The sequence below is a fragment of the Juglans microcarpa x Juglans regia genome, chromosome 3D (assembly GCF_004785595.1).
Source record: "Juglans microcarpa x Juglans regia isolate MS1-56 chromosome 3D, Jm3101_v1.0, whole genome shotgun sequence".
Classification (NCBI taxonomy): domain Eukaryota; kingdom Viridiplantae; phylum Streptophyta; class Magnoliopsida; order Fagales; family Juglandaceae; genus Juglans; species Juglans microcarpa x Juglans regia.
Window position 1 is genome coordinate 33,525,327 of NC_054598.1, and position 19,328 is coordinate 33,544,654.

At 37.3% G+C, this 19,328-nt stretch overlaps 2 protein-coding genes across 2 annotated transcripts; one reads left to right on the top strand and one right to left on the bottom strand.

Moving 5' to 3' along the window:
- Nucleotides 1-3,114: 3,114 nt before the first annotated feature.
- Nucleotides 3,115-4,591, bottom strand: LOC121255246. The gene is made up of 3 exons (XM_041155521.1): nucleotides 4,479-4,591; nucleotides 4,008-4,158; nucleotides 3,115-3,501 (listed from the first exon to the last, which is right to left on the bottom strand). The coding sequence occupies exons 1-3, from the start codon at nucleotides 4,589-4,591 to the stop codon at nucleotides 3,115-3,117; spliced, it is 651 nt and encodes a 216-aa protein (XP_041011455.1).
- A 1,540-nt stretch (nucleotides 4,592-6,131) lies between these two features.
- On the top strand, nucleotides 6,132-11,079 carry LOC121255847 (putative wall-associated receptor kinase-like 16). The gene is given in 4 exon segments (XM_041156381.1): nucleotides 6,132-6,715; nucleotides 6,718-7,173; nucleotides 7,510-7,695; nucleotides 9,622-11,079. Coding segments are annotated over 4 exon segments (2,106 nt in total). The 5' UTR covers nucleotides 6,132-6,366; the 3' UTR covers nucleotides 10,737-11,079.
- Nucleotides 11,080-19,328: the final 8,249 nt, after the last annotated feature.

Below are 19,328 nucleotides of genomic sequence, written 5' to 3' on the forward strand. Positions count from 1 at the left end.
AGAAGTAATTTTTTAATGATTTTTTTAACTTTTTGATTAAGGAAGTATTTTTTAATGATGTTCTAAATTTATTTTAATTTTTTAAAATATTTAAAAATGTTAAAAAAACTTATATAAAAAGTAACTTAAAAAAATCACATAAAAACGCGCTAGAGCCAGCGGGATCTAATCCTGCTATAGCCCAAGCGGTGACTCTATCATTGTTATTGAGAAAAAGCAGCATGTAGATTCTATTTAAAAAAAAAATACAAAAAATACAAAAGAGCAGCATGTAGAAATGTATAGGTGTAAAATTTGCCATTGGGAACTCGGAAGAGTCTTGGGAGTTGACTTAAGATATCAAAACTGCTATACAGGCATAACTTTTGCCTGTATGTGCACACCGTTGACGTGGCTGTCAGCTTTTATATTATAAAAAAAAAAATCCAAAAAGCCAAAAAATGAAATTCACCTCCGCCTGCTTGCACTTTTTCATTTCAGAACAAACTAGGTAACAATGTTTGACTTGGAAAATTTGTCAAACGAAGGGTGGGGATTGCAGAAATTAAGACTGTTCATCTGGGCTGGGTTTTTTCCTAGCCCAGTCCGGAACCCAGAAAACCAGGTTTCGGTTCCGGGTTTTGGCCTGGATCAAACCCAGGCCGAAACCCAAGCTTGAAAACCTAGACCAACCCTGGTTTGAAACCCGGTACCCGGATCTTTATTTTTTTTAATAAAAACCGGTATCAAAACGATGCCGTTTTGATACCGGTTATATACTTCCCACTTCCCCCCTCCTCCCCCCCCCCCCCCCCCCCCCCGCGCGTCTCTCTCGCTCTCTCTCTCTCTCTCTCTCTCGCTGTCTCGTTACGTTGTGGCTTGAGAAAACACAGAAACTCTAAGCCCCTGTCTCGTTATTGCTCTAAGCTATACAGTTGCCACTACAAGAATGACACTTCATCTATGATACACCACCTCCAGAATGCATGTAAAACTTCCCCTCTTAGATTTAAAGGAGTTGGAAAAAGTCAGTCATCTAGTGTTAAGAGGGATGCAGAGGGAAGAGTGTGTAGCTCACAAAGTCTAGTAAAGTATGATGCAGAAAAACTTAGGGTGTCAACCGCTAAGTTTTTTATTAGGTGTGAATTGCCTTTTAGGCTTGTCTAGAACGAAGGGTTTGTTGAGTACGTGACTGATTTAGAGTCTCGATTTACTTTGTCATTCCGAATCACTTTAAAAATAGATTGTATTAAGCTATATAATGAAGAGAAGATACAGCTAAAAAAATTGTTGGATGGTCAAAGAATCTCTCTAACCACCGATACCTAGACATCGATGTAAAATATGAACTACATATGCATTACTGCACATTTTACTGATTGCAACTGGAAATTGCACAAAAAAATAATAAAGTTTTGCCAAATTCTCAACTATAGGGGCGAAACTATTGGCAGGGTGTTAGACTTGGGGTTGCATGATTGAGAGATTAATAAGATCTTGACTATCACAATTAATAACACATCCTCTAATGACGTTGTTGTTGATTACATGAAGAGGAGAATAAAGGATAGTGATTATACCATATTGGGTGGTGAGTTTCTTCACATGCGGTGTGCTACCCATATATTGAATTTGATTGTTATGGACGGCTTGAGAGATGTTTATGAGTTTGTAACAAGAATTAGAGATGCCGTTAGATATGTGAAGTCTTTATCGTCGAGGTTTGCCAAGTTCAAGACTTGTGCGGTAAAGAAAAATATTAGTGGGAGGATGATTTGCTTGGATGTTTCTACTAGATGGAACTCTACATATTTGATGTTGAGTACCGCTGAAAAACACAAATGAGCCTTTGAACACTATTATATGTGTGTGGATAGTGAATTTGTGAGCTCCATTGTTGATGATTGGAAAAAATCACATATTTTTGTAGAGTTGCTAAAAGTATTTTATGATGTTACATTGAACATTTCTGGTTCTTTGTATATGACAGTTAATGTATACTTCCAAGAACTCTGCACAATTGAAGATATATTAAATGATATGTGCAATAGTCATGATATTATCACTAGCACCATGGCCATAAATATGAAAAGTACGTATAAAAAATATTGGGGTAGCACAGGTAGGTTCAACTTGATTATATATGTTGCTTTCGTGCTTCATCCACGATATAAAATGATAGCAATGAAGTTATGGTTGAATCAGTGCAAAGGGGATGAGTTGGTAGATAGGATAGAGGCCAAGGTTAAACTCTTGTTAAGCCGCTTGATTGAGCAGTATAACAAATTTCGTGTGGGTAGTGGGGGGAGTTCTAACGTGGCTCAAGGGAGGCCAAGCACTACTTCTACTTCTACTACTATCTCGACAAAATTTGATATTAAGTTAGAGAAATTTCTTCTGGAGCAAGGGTTTATGGAGTTTAGATCAGAACTAGATCGGTATTTGTCAGAGGGGTGTGCACAAAAATCATCTAGTTTTGATATTTTGGATTGGGGAAGAGTTAATGTCACCAATTATCCTATCCTTGCTGAGGTAACACGTGATGTGTTAGCCACCCTCATTTCCACTGTTGCCTCGTTGTCTGCATTTAGAATTGGAGGACGCATCTTGGATCCTTTTAGGAGTTCATTGTCTCCAGAGACCGTCGAAACCCTCATTTGCACTCAAAATTAGTTAAGGACCAAACCTGTCGACATCCAGGAGTTGGAAGAATATGTACAGTCGATGGCTCTTGAAGGTGAGTTTGAAACTTGAAATATTTTTTTAATATCTATCTATTTCGGTTTATTATCTATCTAACTCATTTTTAATATTTTTTTAGACGATTATGTAGCTTCATCTTCAACAGAAGCTGCTATGAGTCTCTCTTCTCATTCATGCTAAAAAAAATCTAGAGAAAGTGCTTTCTTCTTGCATAACCTAGAGGCTACATTTATTTTCTTTGCAAGTAAGATGAAATTCTAAGCACAAATATATTTATGTCGTATTGAAGTGAAAATTGTAGCCTTGGCATTGGCAAACCTGATTGGTGGACTTTTCGTCATTGGTCACAATGTAAGTTCTTTTCTTATTTCTTATTTTTATTTTTTTTCCAAAATTACATTGCACGATGTGTATTTCACATACATAGGTTTTTTAGTTCACCACTCTATAGTTTTTTCTAATTTCTCCACTCTGTCCTGTAAGCACACCTATGTTGGCCATCTTCATCATTGATGCTGCAAAATCCCTGTAGAAAAGATAACGTAACTTACTATAGTTAATGACTATTGAAGCAGTTTTATTGTCCCTCATAAGAGCTTGGTCTGACTGAAGTAGCCCATAATTGTTCACAAAGTTTTTGTAATAGATGTTATCAAATTTATTTGCAGTGACTGAATCCAAGGGAGATAATTTGGTGTCAGAATCAGCATCATCTTCTGGGCATGTGCTTTGCAAAGTTTGTAGGAGGGATGCATCCAGTGTGCGCAATATTTGAATGTAAAGCATTGAGCAAACCCAACTCGGGCCGGAACCAGGTTCCTGTCAGGGTACATCCGGGTTCCCAGGTTGGAACCCAGATGAATACCCCTAACAGAAATCTGTGATAAGAAGAAGGTGGGGAAATCTGTAAAATCTATGTGAGTTGTGAAATTTGAGATCGTGTGAGTTGTGGAATCTGTGAAATGAATGATTGTTTTCTTTTTCTTTTTTTCTATTTTTCTGGTTCAGTAAACCAGCAGCCATAAACTAAGTTTAGAGCCATAAAGATAGAACGATGTCTGTGTCTTTTGTTATCCCTTCAGTAGGAGGAATCTTCTGAAAAATTGATTTTTTCACTTTAGAAAATTGATACGAGAAAAGGGTGTATATACACACAATTTTGAAATTGGAGAAGAAGAGTCTCAAATGAAAACGCTGCATTGTGTTTTCAGAGGGAGGTTCTTCAGTTGAACGAAAGTCATGTGCACACCGTTTTCATCACTTAATTCAAACGGGGCGTTTTAGTCCCGCGGGGAGGCCACCCCACATCTGCATTTAAAACACACGAAAGCCCCATCTCTATCATCTGCTGCTGCACTGAAAACTTGCAGAACCCAAAGCCACATCTCTATCATAGCCACGTCTCTATCATCTGCTGATGCACAGAAAAGGTCTTGCAGAACCCAAAACCACGTCAAAGCCACGTTCTCTGCTGCACTGAAAAGGAATTGAAAAGGGAGACGTAAGCACTTGTCTCATATCCATCGTTGTTGTCTGTGGACCTTTGTCCACTTCTTCGTCGCTATCATTGCGAAAACAAACGATGGCCCGTGGCCGAGTCAATATATATATATTAATGGCATTAAGTAATATATATGAAAGTTGACGTAAGATTGTGAGCCATCACATAAAAACAAAACTATAACCATCATCACTTCTTTTTCAATCCAGACGCATCGAGTAAGTTTGTATAGATTTTTGTCTACAAAGTTGTGATTTGTTTGTTTTCTTTCGAGCTAAAATCAATTCGAATTAACCTTTTCGAGCCTGCAGCCTTTTTTTCATCCCCTTCTTCCCCGTGGTTTGTATTGGCGTGGCCTTTTACGAAGTTGCTAGGGTGCTCCATGCCACGAGCTATTGATCTACTCATTATTATCTTTACATCACACAGAATCTCTTTTCATTTTTTATTTTTTTAAAATTTGTTCTTTAAGTAAATATTTAGTATAAGAATAGTAAAAGAATTTAATTAATTTAATAAGAATAAAAAAAATTTAAAATAGAATGATGTGATGTAGGGATGATATTCAATTAAACCCTACTTGAAATATCAAGCCATCAATACTTAGAATATTGGTAATTTGCTTTATAAAAAATAAAAAAATAAAAAAAATAAAAAAAAAGAAAAAGAAAAAGAAGAAGAATATGGGTAATTAAAGATAAAAAATATATATATATATATATATATATATATATATATATCATTCCACAATGTTTAATAAACAGCTAGATGATCTCATGTTGAAAATTTTATCCGTCCTAGTCTCGGTCAAGATGTGTGGCGTCACAAGTACCTAACCTAAATAATCACATCTAGTTGTGATTTTGGCTTGGTGCTCAAGATACAAACCGTGTTTTTTATATTTTTCAAGGTACTGTTAATTATATATATATATATATATATTCAATTAACGAATTTTGGATTAACCGATAGTACTACTGAACAAAGTACCCAAATAATAATATAAAAAAAAAAGGTGAGAAAGCATCATTTATATATTGTTATTTATTAAGCTTAAACCTTCTTGCATGCTTTGGATAATTAAATTATAGTTAGTAATTAGTGAATTTAAATATAACTGTGTTTTTTAAAACACTGTAATATATTTAAATATCCCCTTTTTTATAATAATTTATTGAATTGACTTCCTTTTCCAATGGTGTCCTCATCGATCGCATACGGCTCGTGCAGGTTCCCTTATGTAGCCAATAAATTTTAGGTGAGATTTGAACAATGAGTGTGATAAATTGATATGAAAATTGAAAATTGAATGAAATATTATTTTTTAATATTATTATTATTATTTTAAAATTTGAAAAAATTAATTTTTTTATTAAATTTTATAAAAAAATGTAAAAAAAAATTATAATAATAAAATAAAATAAGATGAGTTGGAGGCCTTATATCCAAACTGAGTCTTAATGCAACAAAAATCCAAATGGCGAGGATTAGGTCTTCTTCCAAAAATAATATATTTACGTATTGATCAAAACGCGGCATGATCCTTTCCATATATATAGGGCGGACTAGAAAATCTAATTTGGGAGGCCAAGTTAAAAAATAATAATAATTAGGAAGTCAAATACTAATTTTTATATAGTTTACTTACAAAAAATGTCTTTCAAAATTTAATTTTTATCAAATTCAGAAAATTATTTAAAATCTATTTCTTTCTTTATATTTGTTATTTGTTTAAAATCTAAAAGAGTACTTGGTGTGATATGGATATTTATTAGTCAAATTACTTACTAAATCAGACCTAGCTAGCTAATTGCTTGAGTTCATCAATTCCTATTACTCGTTAGATCACATGCATGATGTGGAATCGATACGTGTTCTTTGCATCTAGCTATTATGATATATACGTATTTTACATTTAGCGAGTTTAATCCAAATTAAACTCTAGTACTCAATCAACAGGGAGTCCAATAATAGAGTTGGACTTCAGCCTCCATGTGAAAAAAATTAGTTTGTCCCCCTATCCCGGCCCACCCCCATAGTAATTAGAAATTCTAGTTCCACTTCTAGCCAGCCTCCATCCTTTTAAAAGAACTCGAATCCCTTAATTCTCTGAACAGAGGGAGCAATGGTTTTCCGTAGGATGCTCTTGTACGTGGCATGTGTTGTTGTGATGTTATCGAAAAATGGCAGCAGCAGTAGTAGCAACTTCATTAGCCAAGCCAAACTGCCAGCACCGGTGTGGAGATGTTGACATCCCTTTTCCATTTGGCACATCGAAAAATTGCTCCCATAATGATGATTATTTTATCAATTGTAGCAATTCCAAACCAGTGTCGGGAAATATTGAAGTCACCAACATTTCCATCCAAGGCGAGCTTGAAGTCTTGGTGTTTATAGCCCATCAATATTACGAAAATTCGAGTGCTGTACCTGTGCTTAACACCGCGCTCGATTTCAGCTTGATCCCCACTTATACAATTTCCAACACCAAAAATAAATTTGTGGCCATCGGCTGTGACACTTACGCCTTCCTCATGGTTACCAGATCGGCGAATTCTTCTCCATAGGCTGCACCTCTACTTGTCAAAGTCTTAGAAATGTCGTCAACGGATCTTGCTCTGGAATTGGGTGTTGCCAGGTTGACATTCCGAAAGGATTGATCAAGAACTTTACTTTGGATGCTCTTAGCTATAACAATCACACAAAGGTCTCTGGTTTCAATCCATGCAGCTTTGCTTTTGTGGCTAAACAAGACAAGTTCAATTTCTCCTCTGATTTTCTTGCAAAACTGCCAGCTGACATAGATGTTACTTTTCCAATGGTTCTTGATTGGGCAATCGGTAATGAAACATGTAAAACTGCTCGGAGCAAGCCGGGTTACCTTTGTGGACGGAACAGCGCATGCTATGATCCCGAAAACGGTGATGGGTACCTTTGCAAGTGCAAAGAAGGTTATGACGGAAACCCATACCTCCATGATGGATGCCAAGGTACGTACTAATTACGAGTTGAACATCTGATAAAAGCTTCTCATAAATTTTCAAAATTCATCATGTATAATTTCAAATTATCGAGTATGTTAATTATTTCGGTAACAAAGGCAATAAAATGTAAGGTCTTTTAAATATGTGAATTGTTGGGATATATAGTTTAACAAGACAAATAAATTAATTAGGAGGCAATTCAATAATATTATTAGAATAGAAAGAATTAATGCTTCAGAAATTATATATACGGGTAATATTTAGATATATTGAAATAAGAATTCAAGTCAATTAATGCTTATTTTATTTGTTAGGCATGAATTCATACTGCATGTGTTTCAGATATTAATGAGTGCCTGCAAGTTCGAAAACCTTGCAATGCTACAGCAAACTGCATCAACCCTGAAGGGAATTTCACATGTACTTGTCGCGACGGATACGAAGGCGATGGAAATATTAACGGAACAGGTTGCGGTCGGCCTAAAGCCAGCGGCAGCCATGCGAAAACCATTATTATTGCACTAATTGGTACGTATCAATTGATAACAGTAATATAATTTCTTTTTTTTTGCTTGGTAATCTGTTCACTCACATGAGTTGATTAAATTAAACTAACAGAAATGTTTGGTCTTTTCATAATTAATAAATCTGACAAACTGATTTATCTTGATACGTTAGATGGAAAAGTTTTTTTATTATAAAATAGATATAACAGTGGTTAACTTTAAATTATTTGCATGATGGAATTGAAGATATTATGGTGTTGGCACCATTTGTTTATACTTTAAATTAAGTCAATTTTGTATGTCCTTCTTTAATGAATGAAATGAGATCCGTTGTTACAAAAAAAAAAATATTAATTATTATATTTCATGATATATAAAAGTGATTGTGAGATTCGTGACCCTGTAGATAGTACGTCTCTGTCATGTTTTATCCATGAATTTATATTGTTGTCTCAATTTTGGAATATTCTCTATACTTTTGTAAATCGTTTTATTATTCATCATCTCTACACATCACATTTATTTTTATTTATTTTTAATTTTTTTATTATATTATTCCTAAACTAATTGAGTTATTTTACTCATCATCCATACACCACATATTTAATAAAAGAAAAAAAATTATATGTAATGTGTGGTATAAGGATGATGAATAGAATTTTTCTTTCACAAATATCTCTGTTATTTTAAATTCAACAAATATATATATATATATATATATATATATGTGTGTGTGTGTATGTGGATGGTATGGATAATCTCGTGCAAGTATCAACGGCATGCGTGGGGCCTGTTAGGAAGAATGACGAACTTTAATTGTTGTAAATATTTCGTAAAGAAAGTGATTTATACAGTTTTAAAATATGTGAATATCTCGCACTCTTATTAAAAAATGGATAAATCTAAGATCCACATTAAATTGAATAATGATTTGTATAGTTTTAGAGTATGCAGGTCTTATACACTCATTTTGAAGAAAGTAGACAAATTTAAGACCCACATGAGAAAAATATTTTTTAATGGTTGGCCTAGCTCATTTTCAAAGGGAGCATGCGACATTTGCACACTCTATGAGTATATCTAGTATTATTTTTTTAATAGTGAGCCGTATTTTTTCAAACAAAATATGCTGAATTAACATACTCAATAATTATATCTAACATTAATCATTTATGAAATTTGATCCCTAAACTAGTTGGCATGGAAGGACATGATCATAAAGAGCAATATACAACTAAGACATCCCGGAGAACAAAAATAAAACTCCAACTATTTTATCTTTTATCTTGTTATGATTTTAGTATTGAATTTTGGAGTTCTTGTGCGAACTCTAAGATCTACAATAAATTAAAGTGAAATGGACTAATTTGTAAGTAGCCCAACTAGTCTTGCATGCATGTGATTAGTTTGATCAACAATCTTATATGTTTAATATATAATGATGTAGAATCTACTTTGTATACCTACCTTTTCCCTTGTCAAAGTCTTAGAGCACCTTTTGCATAATTTGCTGATCGATGCAGGAAAAAACGCAACAAACAGTGTATGTATTTCTACTTAGAAATAAAAAATAATAAAACTTCATTTGAAATATTACGGTTTTAAGAAATGAAAAGCCTCAAAGTAACCATTTCCATTTTATGTTATTTGTTTTTTTAACAAAGTATCAACCATATTTGTACTCGTCAAATGTGTGTATATATATATATATATATATATCATGTGTGTATATATATATATAAATATATGCATATATTTCTCATGTGTGTGTGTAAGTGCATATAAATTCTATATATGCTGCTACTATGATATTAGACATTAACTATGCTTTAACTCTTAAATATTGAATGAGCTAGTCTTCTTCAAATAAAACATATATGTGTGTGTGTGTGGTACTTGCTATTGATTCGCAAATTTGTCGATCACAATGCATATTTGAACATGTCAGCTATCAGCATTGGACTCTTAGGATTGTTTGTGGGAGCTTCTTCAATATATTGTGGACTTAAAAGAAGAAAACTCATCAAGTTAAAAGAGAAATTCTTCGAACAAAATGGTGGCTTGTCGTTGCAACAAAAACTCTCAAATGATAGAACTAGTTCCATGGAGATTGCCAAAATCTTTAGTGCGGAAGAACTTGAAAAAGCTACAAAAAATTACGATGAGAGTAGAGTACTTGGTCAAGGAAGCTATGGAACTGTTTATAGAGGAGTCTTACCAGATAATAAAATGGTCGCCATTAAAAAATCAAAACTTGGTGATCAGAGCCAAATTGAGCAGTTCATAAATGAGGTGATTGTGCTTACTCAAATTAACCATAGAAACGTGGTTAAGCTATTAGGTTGCTGTCTAGAAACAGAAGTGCCATTACTAGTTTATGAATTCATCACAAATGGAACTCTTTCAGCCCACATTCATGATAAAGTCCTATCATCCTCACTCTCATGGAGAAAGCGTTTGAAGATAGCTGCAGATACTGCAGGAGCACTTGCATACTTGCATTTTTCGACTTCCATGCCAATTATACACGGGGATGTTAAACCTGGAAATATACTTTTGGATGATAACTATTCACCAAAGGTGTCTGACTTTGGAACTTCAAGATTGGTCCCACTAGATCAAACACAATTAACTACTTTGGTGAAAGGAACTTTCGGATACTTAGACCCAGAATACTTCCATAGCAGTCAACTTACAAAAAAAAGTGATGTCTACAGCTTTGGGGTTGTTGTGGCAGAGTTATTGACTGGTAAGAAAGCAATTTCTTTTGATAAGCCTGAAAGCGATAGAAGTTTGGCAGTAATCTTTAATTCTACAGTAAAAGAGGATCGCTTACATCAAATTCTTGAAGACCATATTGTAAGCGATAGTAATATTAATGAGATAAACGAAGTTGCTAAGCTTGTAATGCAGTGCTTAAGTGTAAGAGGAGAAGATAGGCCAAATAAGAAGGAAGTGGCAATGGAGCTAGAGGGGTTGCGAAGTATGGATCAAAAGCATCAATGGGATAAGGTTGATCTCTATACAGAAGAGACTGAATGCTGTGCCACTCCACCTGCATAGTACTCTTTCAGCATTAATGGTGTCGATAATGGTTGTTCTTCAACCAGCACAACAATGGGTACGTCTGAAAGTATGAGAATCCAATTAAGTCTTGAAACCAATAATATTGAATGATGGTAGATGATCTTGAAACCAAGTCAGTTGCTTATATATACGCTCTGGCGCTTCATTTTCATGTCTAATATATATAATGTCTTCTTGCTACCTTCCCTTTTTTTGTCATAAAGCTTCAATGCTATTAGATCATCATGTACCTCGAAATTAAATGTTTTAAATGATGTTGTAATGTTGTCATCTTTCATTCTGTTTTTGTGATCTATAACAATTAAGAGCACCTTATTGACTGATTACGTTCTCTCACTAAAAGTCCTTCTCTCACTCTTTTTTTTTCCCTTCAGTAAGAGATGTGATATGCGTACGTCACTTGTATATAACTTTTTCGTAAACAGGAAAGGCTTTTTCTTGCATTAATATATGGGCGCATGCTTGGATTCTTTTACTGTCTCATAATCTTGTGAATTTTTTTTTTTTTTTTGCTAGAAGAGCCGGAAGCAACCCACAAGGTAGCTCCGTCCCAAGTTTATTGAAAAAAAAAAACCCTCACTTATGGCGGAAGAAAACCATCATGACACTCGACAAAATACATACAACCCAAATAAAGAAACCAAATAACCAACAAAAACCCAAAGCCAAAACCATAAAAACTAACTAAAACTCAAAATCCATTACTTCCTTATGGATGGAAGTCCCAGGGCATCTACTCTAATAATACCCCTTAATAACCTCGGAATACAATCCCCAGGAAAAAAATTCTTATTCAAACCTTCCTCACCTATCCTTGCCAAAAAATCTGCAGCTTTGTTACCTTCTCTAAATTGATGCACCACTTGGAATTGAACTCCATCTAGTTCCTGAAGGAGAACGCCCCAATAATCCCAAAGATACCATAAATTACACCCTCACTTCTTCACCCAATCCACCACTACCCTAGAGTCACACTCCAAAATAATATTTCGACAATCCATTTCTTTACATAGCCGAACCCCTTGAAGTAAAGCTCTTAATTCTGCCTCATTGTTGGTTCCGAACCCATAGTGTACAGAGAAACCCACCTTCAGCCGACCCCTATTATCCCGCAACACACCACCCCCACCAGAATTCCCTAGGTTGCCACAGCAGCTGCCATCCACATTCAATTTCCACCAGCCCACAGGTGGTTTTAACCATACCACTTTCAATGTTTTACGTACTAGCTGTTCCGGAATATTCATTTCCAAAGCCTTCAAAACCTATGCATCAACCTTGGAAACCTTCTTATTATGCAAATCATTTACCAGAACACCCAGCCAAAACCGAACAGATCTCCAAACCTCCATTGCGCTAGACTGTATTCCCTCCATCCGATATCGACAGCGTCGACACCATAAACTCCAAGTAATGATGCTAGGTAACAGACCAATTAATATGCCCATTTTCGTACCTTTTTTCGCACACACCATCCAAGCCTCCACTCGATGCCTCTAGGTTCTGGTTTGCAAGCAACTAATGCCCAGTGCCAGTGAAGCAAAACGCCACACCTGTTCTACAATCTGCCCAGTAGCAAGCACATGATCCAGCGTTTCGGTCTTTGGGAATTGACAGCAGTTACACATTGAGGCCATGACAACTCCATGTGACTGCACCTTAGAATCCGTGGCTAGGTAGTTAAAACGGGCCCTCCACATGCACACTGAAATTTTCTTTGGCAGAAATTTACTCCATATCCAATCCATCCAACCATGACGATCTCCCCTTACTCGGATTAAATCCCACGCACTGGCTATTGTAAAATCTCCCCCCAAAGTAGGCTTCGAAATTAAAACATCTTGTCCAGTATGCCCAACACCAATTTCCCTAATCACCTCAGCCGCCAACTCCTCACCAATTAGTTGCTGGAGCAAATCACAATCCCATGAATTTCCAACCCACACCTCTTTAATTTTTAATGAAGGTCTACTAACTACCCCCACCAAATTACATAAAGGGCCATTCGAGAACCACCTATCATACCAAAAGGACGAAGTCCCCTCTTGCACTCTAACTTTGGTAGCCTCACAGGAGTCCTGCATTACTGAGACTATAGAGTTCCAAGTTCTCGAACTATTCCTGCGAGCTACTAGCATCGAAACATGCTGGCCTCTTCCATACTTCGACACCATGAACCGAGTCCACAATGAATCCACCGACAAAATACGCCAAGCCAATGAAATAGTTTGATAAAAGATATTTTATTGTGTTTTGAGAAAGAATAAAGAAAAAATAGAATAAAAATATTATAAAGTTAGAAAATTGTTTGAATATAATTTTAAGATTATATTTTTTTTTAAGTAAAGTTCTGTTGATTTTTGTGTTTTGTTTTGAAGTTTGTAAAGTTGTATTGATTTTCGCGTGATTAAATAATACTTAGATGAAAAAGTTAAAATTTTAAAATTGAGAAGTATTTTGTTTCTGAGTGATATTTGAAAATGAAATTATGATAAGTTTCGAGAATTTTAAGATTTCTAAAAATTCTCTTCTTGTCCAAACATGCTCCACCAAACATATAAAACTTTTTCAGACATAATGACAATGTTCATAACCTTTGTAGGTAATGATAAGAATCTTTTAGAAACCAAACTTGCATTCAAAATGCTTTAGACCAAAAAAGTATTGAATGGCATTACTGGCAGTAACTATTGGATATTGGTTCTTGCATGGAGTTAGTCCCCATTATTGTGTTCGTCAGTGCAGGTAATTTGAAAGCACGACTTTTTTGCATGTGGGTAGGTAGCTCTGGCGATTTTGGAATATTACAGTTTTGGTTATTCCGTTTTTCACGGAGTTTCCAAATTTTGAGTGGTAACGGTTGCTGCACTAGGGTTCGGCCATGGAGGCCGCCACTCCTCCTTTGTTTGAGTCCTCTATGGTGGGGGCTGTTGTGGCACAAGGGGCTAAGTCAGTTTCCTCTTCAACCCAGTCCACGTTCAGGCTTCCGATGAGATATCCGGTGGATATAGATGGTGAACAAGGCTTTGTTTCTCAGAAGTGGAGATGTCAAAAGCTGCGGATGATTTCAAGCTTGCATTAATTCAGTTTTCTCATTCTAGGCTGTCCATTGAGACTATACGTGCCTATATTGCAAAATCTTGGGGTCTGATAGAGGCCCCACTGTCAGTTTTAGGGATGCGTTGCATGTGCTTGTTTAGATGAGAAGTGAACGTGATTTCTTGCATGGTTGGGCTCGTGAAGGACGTACTATGGTGGATTCCTCTTTTCGTTTATTCCATTGGACCAAGGAGTTTGATCTGGCACATGAATCTCCACTTGCGCCTCAATGGATTTTTTTTTGCCAGGGTTGCCTCTTCATCTGTATTTTTCGAACTGTTTACAAATATTGGCAACACGGTTCAAAACCAGTGCGTTCGGGGCTAGGATGTGTGTTGAGGTGGATCTATCAGCGGAACCAGTGCAGGGCTTTCCCATTGTTTTATCGGCTTCGAAGAGAATCTGGCAAAACATTAAATACAAGCGACATGGTTATTATTGTTCTAAATGTTTCCGTCAGGGGACACTTCGATGGTCTGTAGGGCTGGTGTAAGGAAACCAGAAAGGGAGAAGGTAAATAGGAAGCCTCCAGTCAAACGGGTTTGGCAGGATAAAAAAAAAAAAAAAATTAGGTGGAGATAGATTTGAATGAAGGGATGAATATTCAGGATGTATCAATGTCTGCCCAGGTAGGCGCGGTGGATGGGATGGATTTAGGTGCTGGCTCAATCTCGAGTACAGCAACAGAGGACGGGTTAGAAAGTAATAAGGTGATTGTGCCCGAAGCATAGGCACCTGGGGATGACCTAGAGGAGGATGAGGTATGTGAGGAGATTGAATGCGAAGTGGATCCATGCAAGGCTGTAAGTGAAAGTGTGCTGTTAAAGGGTATATCGGTGGAAGCTCCTGCACCTAGTGAAAATAATCTTGAGAGTGTTGAACGCAATCCTACTAGTTTGGATAAGTTCCCATCACGGTTTGAATCCGAGCTCTTAGTGTTGGAAAATCCTAGAGGTGGAGATGAGGTAAATGGGTAGTGTGATGTAGTGTTGGAGGTCTTGTAACTGGAAAGCCATGGTGGGTTTTTTAATAATCATCTTGTTTGTATGAGGGGATTGGAGTTTACCTCGGATGGTGAGGTGGGAGGTAGGGGCAGGAGGTGAGGATGGAAAAGGCATATGATTCAGACAAGGAGCCTCACGGTTGTAAAATTAAACAGAAAGAACAATTGACACTTGGTGTGCGGCATTCGCAGCGGGTGGCTACCCTGAGCCTCTAAGCTTAATTTATGGTTGACACTATTTTAGTATGGAATGTTCGTGGATTAGGTCGGTCTAGGAAGAGACTTAAATGTTTAGTTAAAAAGCATCGGGCAATGGTAGTGGCGATTTTGGAACCTTTTCATGAGGAATCTAAGATGCAACAACTGGCTAGTTTCTTGGAGTTTTTGAAGTATTGCTGCAAGAATCTTTAGGAGGTAAAGTGTGGCTTTTTTGGAAGGATGACTATGAGTTTGAGATGCTCCACGTGACTAATCAATCCCTTTCGGGTTGGTTTTGTTTGGGGCTAATCGAGTTTTGGTGACCTTGGTTTATGCCAAATGTTCTCAGTTAGAGCGACGTAGTTTATGGAGTGAAAGCATTTGTACCATTGATTCTCCGTGGTTGGTGGTAGGAGATTTTAATGTTATATACTCGGATTCGAAACGTATAGGAGGGAACCCATGTCCATTGTCGGCAATGGCTGAGTTTAATGAAAGCTTGAATAACTGTGGACTTGTTGAAATAAGAGTTCAAGGAAGAAGTATGTCTTGGTGTAATGGCCAAGAGGGTCGGTCTCGAAGGTGGGCTAGATTAGACAGAGGAGTGATGAATATTACTTTTTCTAATTTTTTTGGCATGGTTTATATGGAATACTTGATGAGAAAATCGTCGGATCAATGTCCCATGGTGGTCCATTTATACCCGCCAAGATTAGTGTATGGTCCTTCCCCATTTCGTTTCCAAAATATGTGGTGTTCCCATGACTCTTTTTTGAAATGTGCCTAGGATGTGTGGACTGAACCAGTTGTTGGTGGTAGTGGTTTGTATAGATTAGTTGCAAAAATGAAGAAAGTGAAGGGTGTTTTGAAGCACTGGAACCGTAATGTTTTTGGCCGGGTGGAGCTATCGATTAAGGCTCTCAAAGAGAAGGTGGAGTTCCTTGAATTCCAGCTTCAAGACAGCAATGATCTGGTGGTTGAAGAAGCTTTTTTGCTTGCTAAACAGGAGTTGCTTGAATGGGAAGCAAGGGAAGAAATTAGATTGGCTCAGAAGGCCAAACGAAAATGGCTACAAGAGGGGGACCAAAATTCTAGTTTCTTTCATACGTCTGTGAACCAACGTAGAAAGTAGTGTACTGTGTTGTGTATGCAGTTGACGAATGGAAATGTGCTGACAATGCCAGAAGCTATACATGACGGGGCCACCGATTTTTTCCAGAATTTTTTGTCTTCAAGGCCAAATGTTCAGCCTGCAAAACTTTCGGAACTAGTAGAACTTGTGATTTCGGCTGATGAAAATACAATGCTATGTGCGAGCCCGACGGAAGATGAAGTTAAAGTAGCAGTGTTCTCCATTCCGAAGCATAGCTCGCCTGGTCCAGTAGGTTTGGGATCTAGTTTTTACATGTTTTGTTGGGAGATTGTAAAGGAAGACATGGTTGAAGCAGTGTGAGATTTTTTTAATGGTGCACCGTTACTGAGGTTTTACTCGTCTTCTTATATTATGCTCATACCAAAAGTGCTGGACCCAAAGAGCTTTGACAAGTTTAGGCCTATAAGCCTTTGTTCTGTGGTTTATAAAAATTTTTAGAAGATTTTGGTTAACCGGTTGACTAGTTTACTTCCAAAACTGATTTCACAGGAGCAAGGAGCTTTCATTCCTAGGAGAAGTATTTTTAAAAATATTACGCTTACTCAGGAGATGGTTTAGTCATTGAATAAAAAGACACAGGGTGGTAATATGTTGTTGAAAGTTGATATGGCCAAAGCGTATGACAGAGTTCACTGGGATTTTCTTTTGCAGGTCCTGAGTAGCTTTGGTTTTAATGAAAACTTTTGTAAGTTGATTGCGGAGTGTGTCCAATCTCCCCAGTTCTCTATTATGCTCAATGGAACTTACAAGGGCTATTTCAAGCCTTCTAAAGGTTTGCAGCAAGGTGATCCACTGTCGCCGTATCTTTTTATCATTATGGAGGAAATTTTGTCTCGCCTTTTAGTGAATAGTTTCAAGGAAAGAAGAATTGGAAAATTTTATCATCCAAGAGGTGCCCCCTTGGTATCGCATTTACTTTATGCAGATGATTTGTTGGTTTTTACAAATGGGGATGCCAAGTCGTTTCGAAGATTCTTGAGGACCTTAAAGAAGTATGAAAGCTGGTCGGGACAATTAATTAGCACGGGAAAAATGGCTATTTATTTTTCCAGGCAGATTAACTTTGCTCAAAGGTGGGAGTTGTTGAGAATTTCAGGATTTGTGGAAGGGTCTTTTCCGGCTACCTATCTTGGGGTTCCATTAGTGACTGGGCGGTTAACGGTTAGATCCATAGAGCCATTGGTGAATAAAATTCGGGATAAAGTGGCGGGTTGGAAAGTTAAACTGCTGTCCCAAGAAGGTCGATTAATATTGTTGAAGCATGTGCTTTCTTGCATGGCCACTCATTTGTTGGCTGCGTTAAGTGTTCCGTTGGTGTCTTTTGAAAAAATAGACTCAATTTTATCGACTTTTTTTTGGGGCGAGAGTAATGGCAAAGCTAAGAGGAAGTAGTATCCTTGGTCAGAGATGTGTGCACCGACTGTGGAAGGGGGACTATGACTCAGAAAGTTTGTGGATGTCCAACATTCTCTCCATATGAAATTTGCATGGAGGTTGTTGTCGTTGGATAATATACAGACTAGGTTTTTCAAGGCCAAATATGTGAAAATGGGTCATCTGATGCTTGCATAAAAACACCTGAATGCTCATGATTTTGGAAATCGATTATGAGAGTTTTGCTGGATGTTAGCAATAATATTCGTTGGCGTATTAGAGAGGGTAAGAAGTCGTTTTGGTATGATCAATGGTTGGAGTCTGGTCCTTTATGTTTACGGGCGACTACTATTGCAATCCTCTGCTTCAGATTAAGGAGTGCTGGGTTAATTTTGGTTGGGATTTGGAATTGTTGGAGGAGTTGGTGGGTAACAAAGTTATGGGGAGATTATTAGCTCTGTTTCGGCAGAAAGGGAAGGGGTTGATTGTATCATTTGAAAGCCGACATCGGATGGAATTTTTCTTCAGCAAACGCGTGGGAGGTTATCCGTTTAAAACAAAAGAAAATCCTAGGAATGGAGTGCATTTGGTATAAATTGCTACCCAAAAAAATGTCACTGTTCATGAGGAAGGCTCGCTTCCGCTGTCTGTCGGTGGATTCCAGAGTGTAGAACTGTGGGGTGCACTTGGCTTCGAGATGCGATTGCTGTAATATTGGGAACGTGGAAACCCTGGAACACGTTCTGTGCTCTGGCAATGTTGCAAAGTAGATATGGGAGAGAGCGGCCAGGGTGATGGGTTTACCTATCATGTATGCAGGAATCTGGTGGGGATGTATTCTCCAATGGTTTTCATTGGCCAATAAGTCTTCGTCAAGGGGCATTTTGACTGGTATGTTGCCCATGATCATTACTTGGTGTTTATGGCAACGCAGGTGCGGAAGACGTATGGAAGGGATTGATTGCTCGGTGGAGGGTCTGTGGATTTCAATAAATTTTGGCTCAAGAATTTGGCTGTGGAACAAATGAAGAAAGGGCCCGTCTCGCCTAGTGATGAGCGGTTTCTTGTCAATTTTGATATCCCAGCAGTTCAAAGTCAATGTCGCATGCCACGTCTAGTTGTGTGGAAAAAACCAGTTAGTGGAAATATGAAGTTGAACGTGGATGGGAGTTGTAGGGATAATCCAAGCTCTTGTGGGGGAGGAGGTGTGATCCGAGATGCTATCGGGAATGTAAAAGATGCTTTTTTAGTTTTTTTTGGGTAGAGGACGAATAATGAGGCCGAACTTCGTGCTTTACATGCGGGAGTTATTTTAGGTAAAGAGTTGGGATTTTTTAATCTGGAGATTGAGTGTGATTCAAAAATAATAGTTGACTGGATTCTCTCAAAAAATTGTACAATTTGGTATCTTTGGGAGTTTTGGGAGGTGACGTTGAAAGAGCTTCAAGGTGTCCAATTCGTTATTCGGCATCAATATAGGGAATCAAATCAAGTTGCTGATTTTTTGGCACGGCAAGATGAAGCAGGTTTGACATGTAGATATGAGGAGGGTAGGTTACTTCCCCGTCATGTCAGGGGTATCCTTCGTATGGATAAACTGGGTCTTCCCAGCATTACAGTTTAAGGTTCCCTGGGTCGTTTCTTTTTTGGTTTGGTTTTATGTGTTTCTTTTACTGGAATATAGTTTGGGTTAGCTAGTCTTGTAACCACGATTTTCCTCTGTCATAAGTGAGGGTTTTCT

Coding starts and splice junctions, on each gene's coding strand:
- LOC121255246 (XM_041155521.1), bottom strand. CDS start 4,591: ATGAGTAGATCAATAGCTCGTGGCATGGAGCACCCTAGCAACTTCGTA. Junction 4,159..4,478: donor AAGGCTGCAGGCTCGAAAAG/GTTAATTCGAAT, acceptor ATTCCTTTTCAG/TGCAGCAGAGAACGTGGCTT. Junction 3,502..4,007: donor ATGATAGAGATGGGGCTTTC/GTGTGTTTTAAA, acceptor GTACCCTGACAG/GAACCTGGTTCCGGCCCGAG.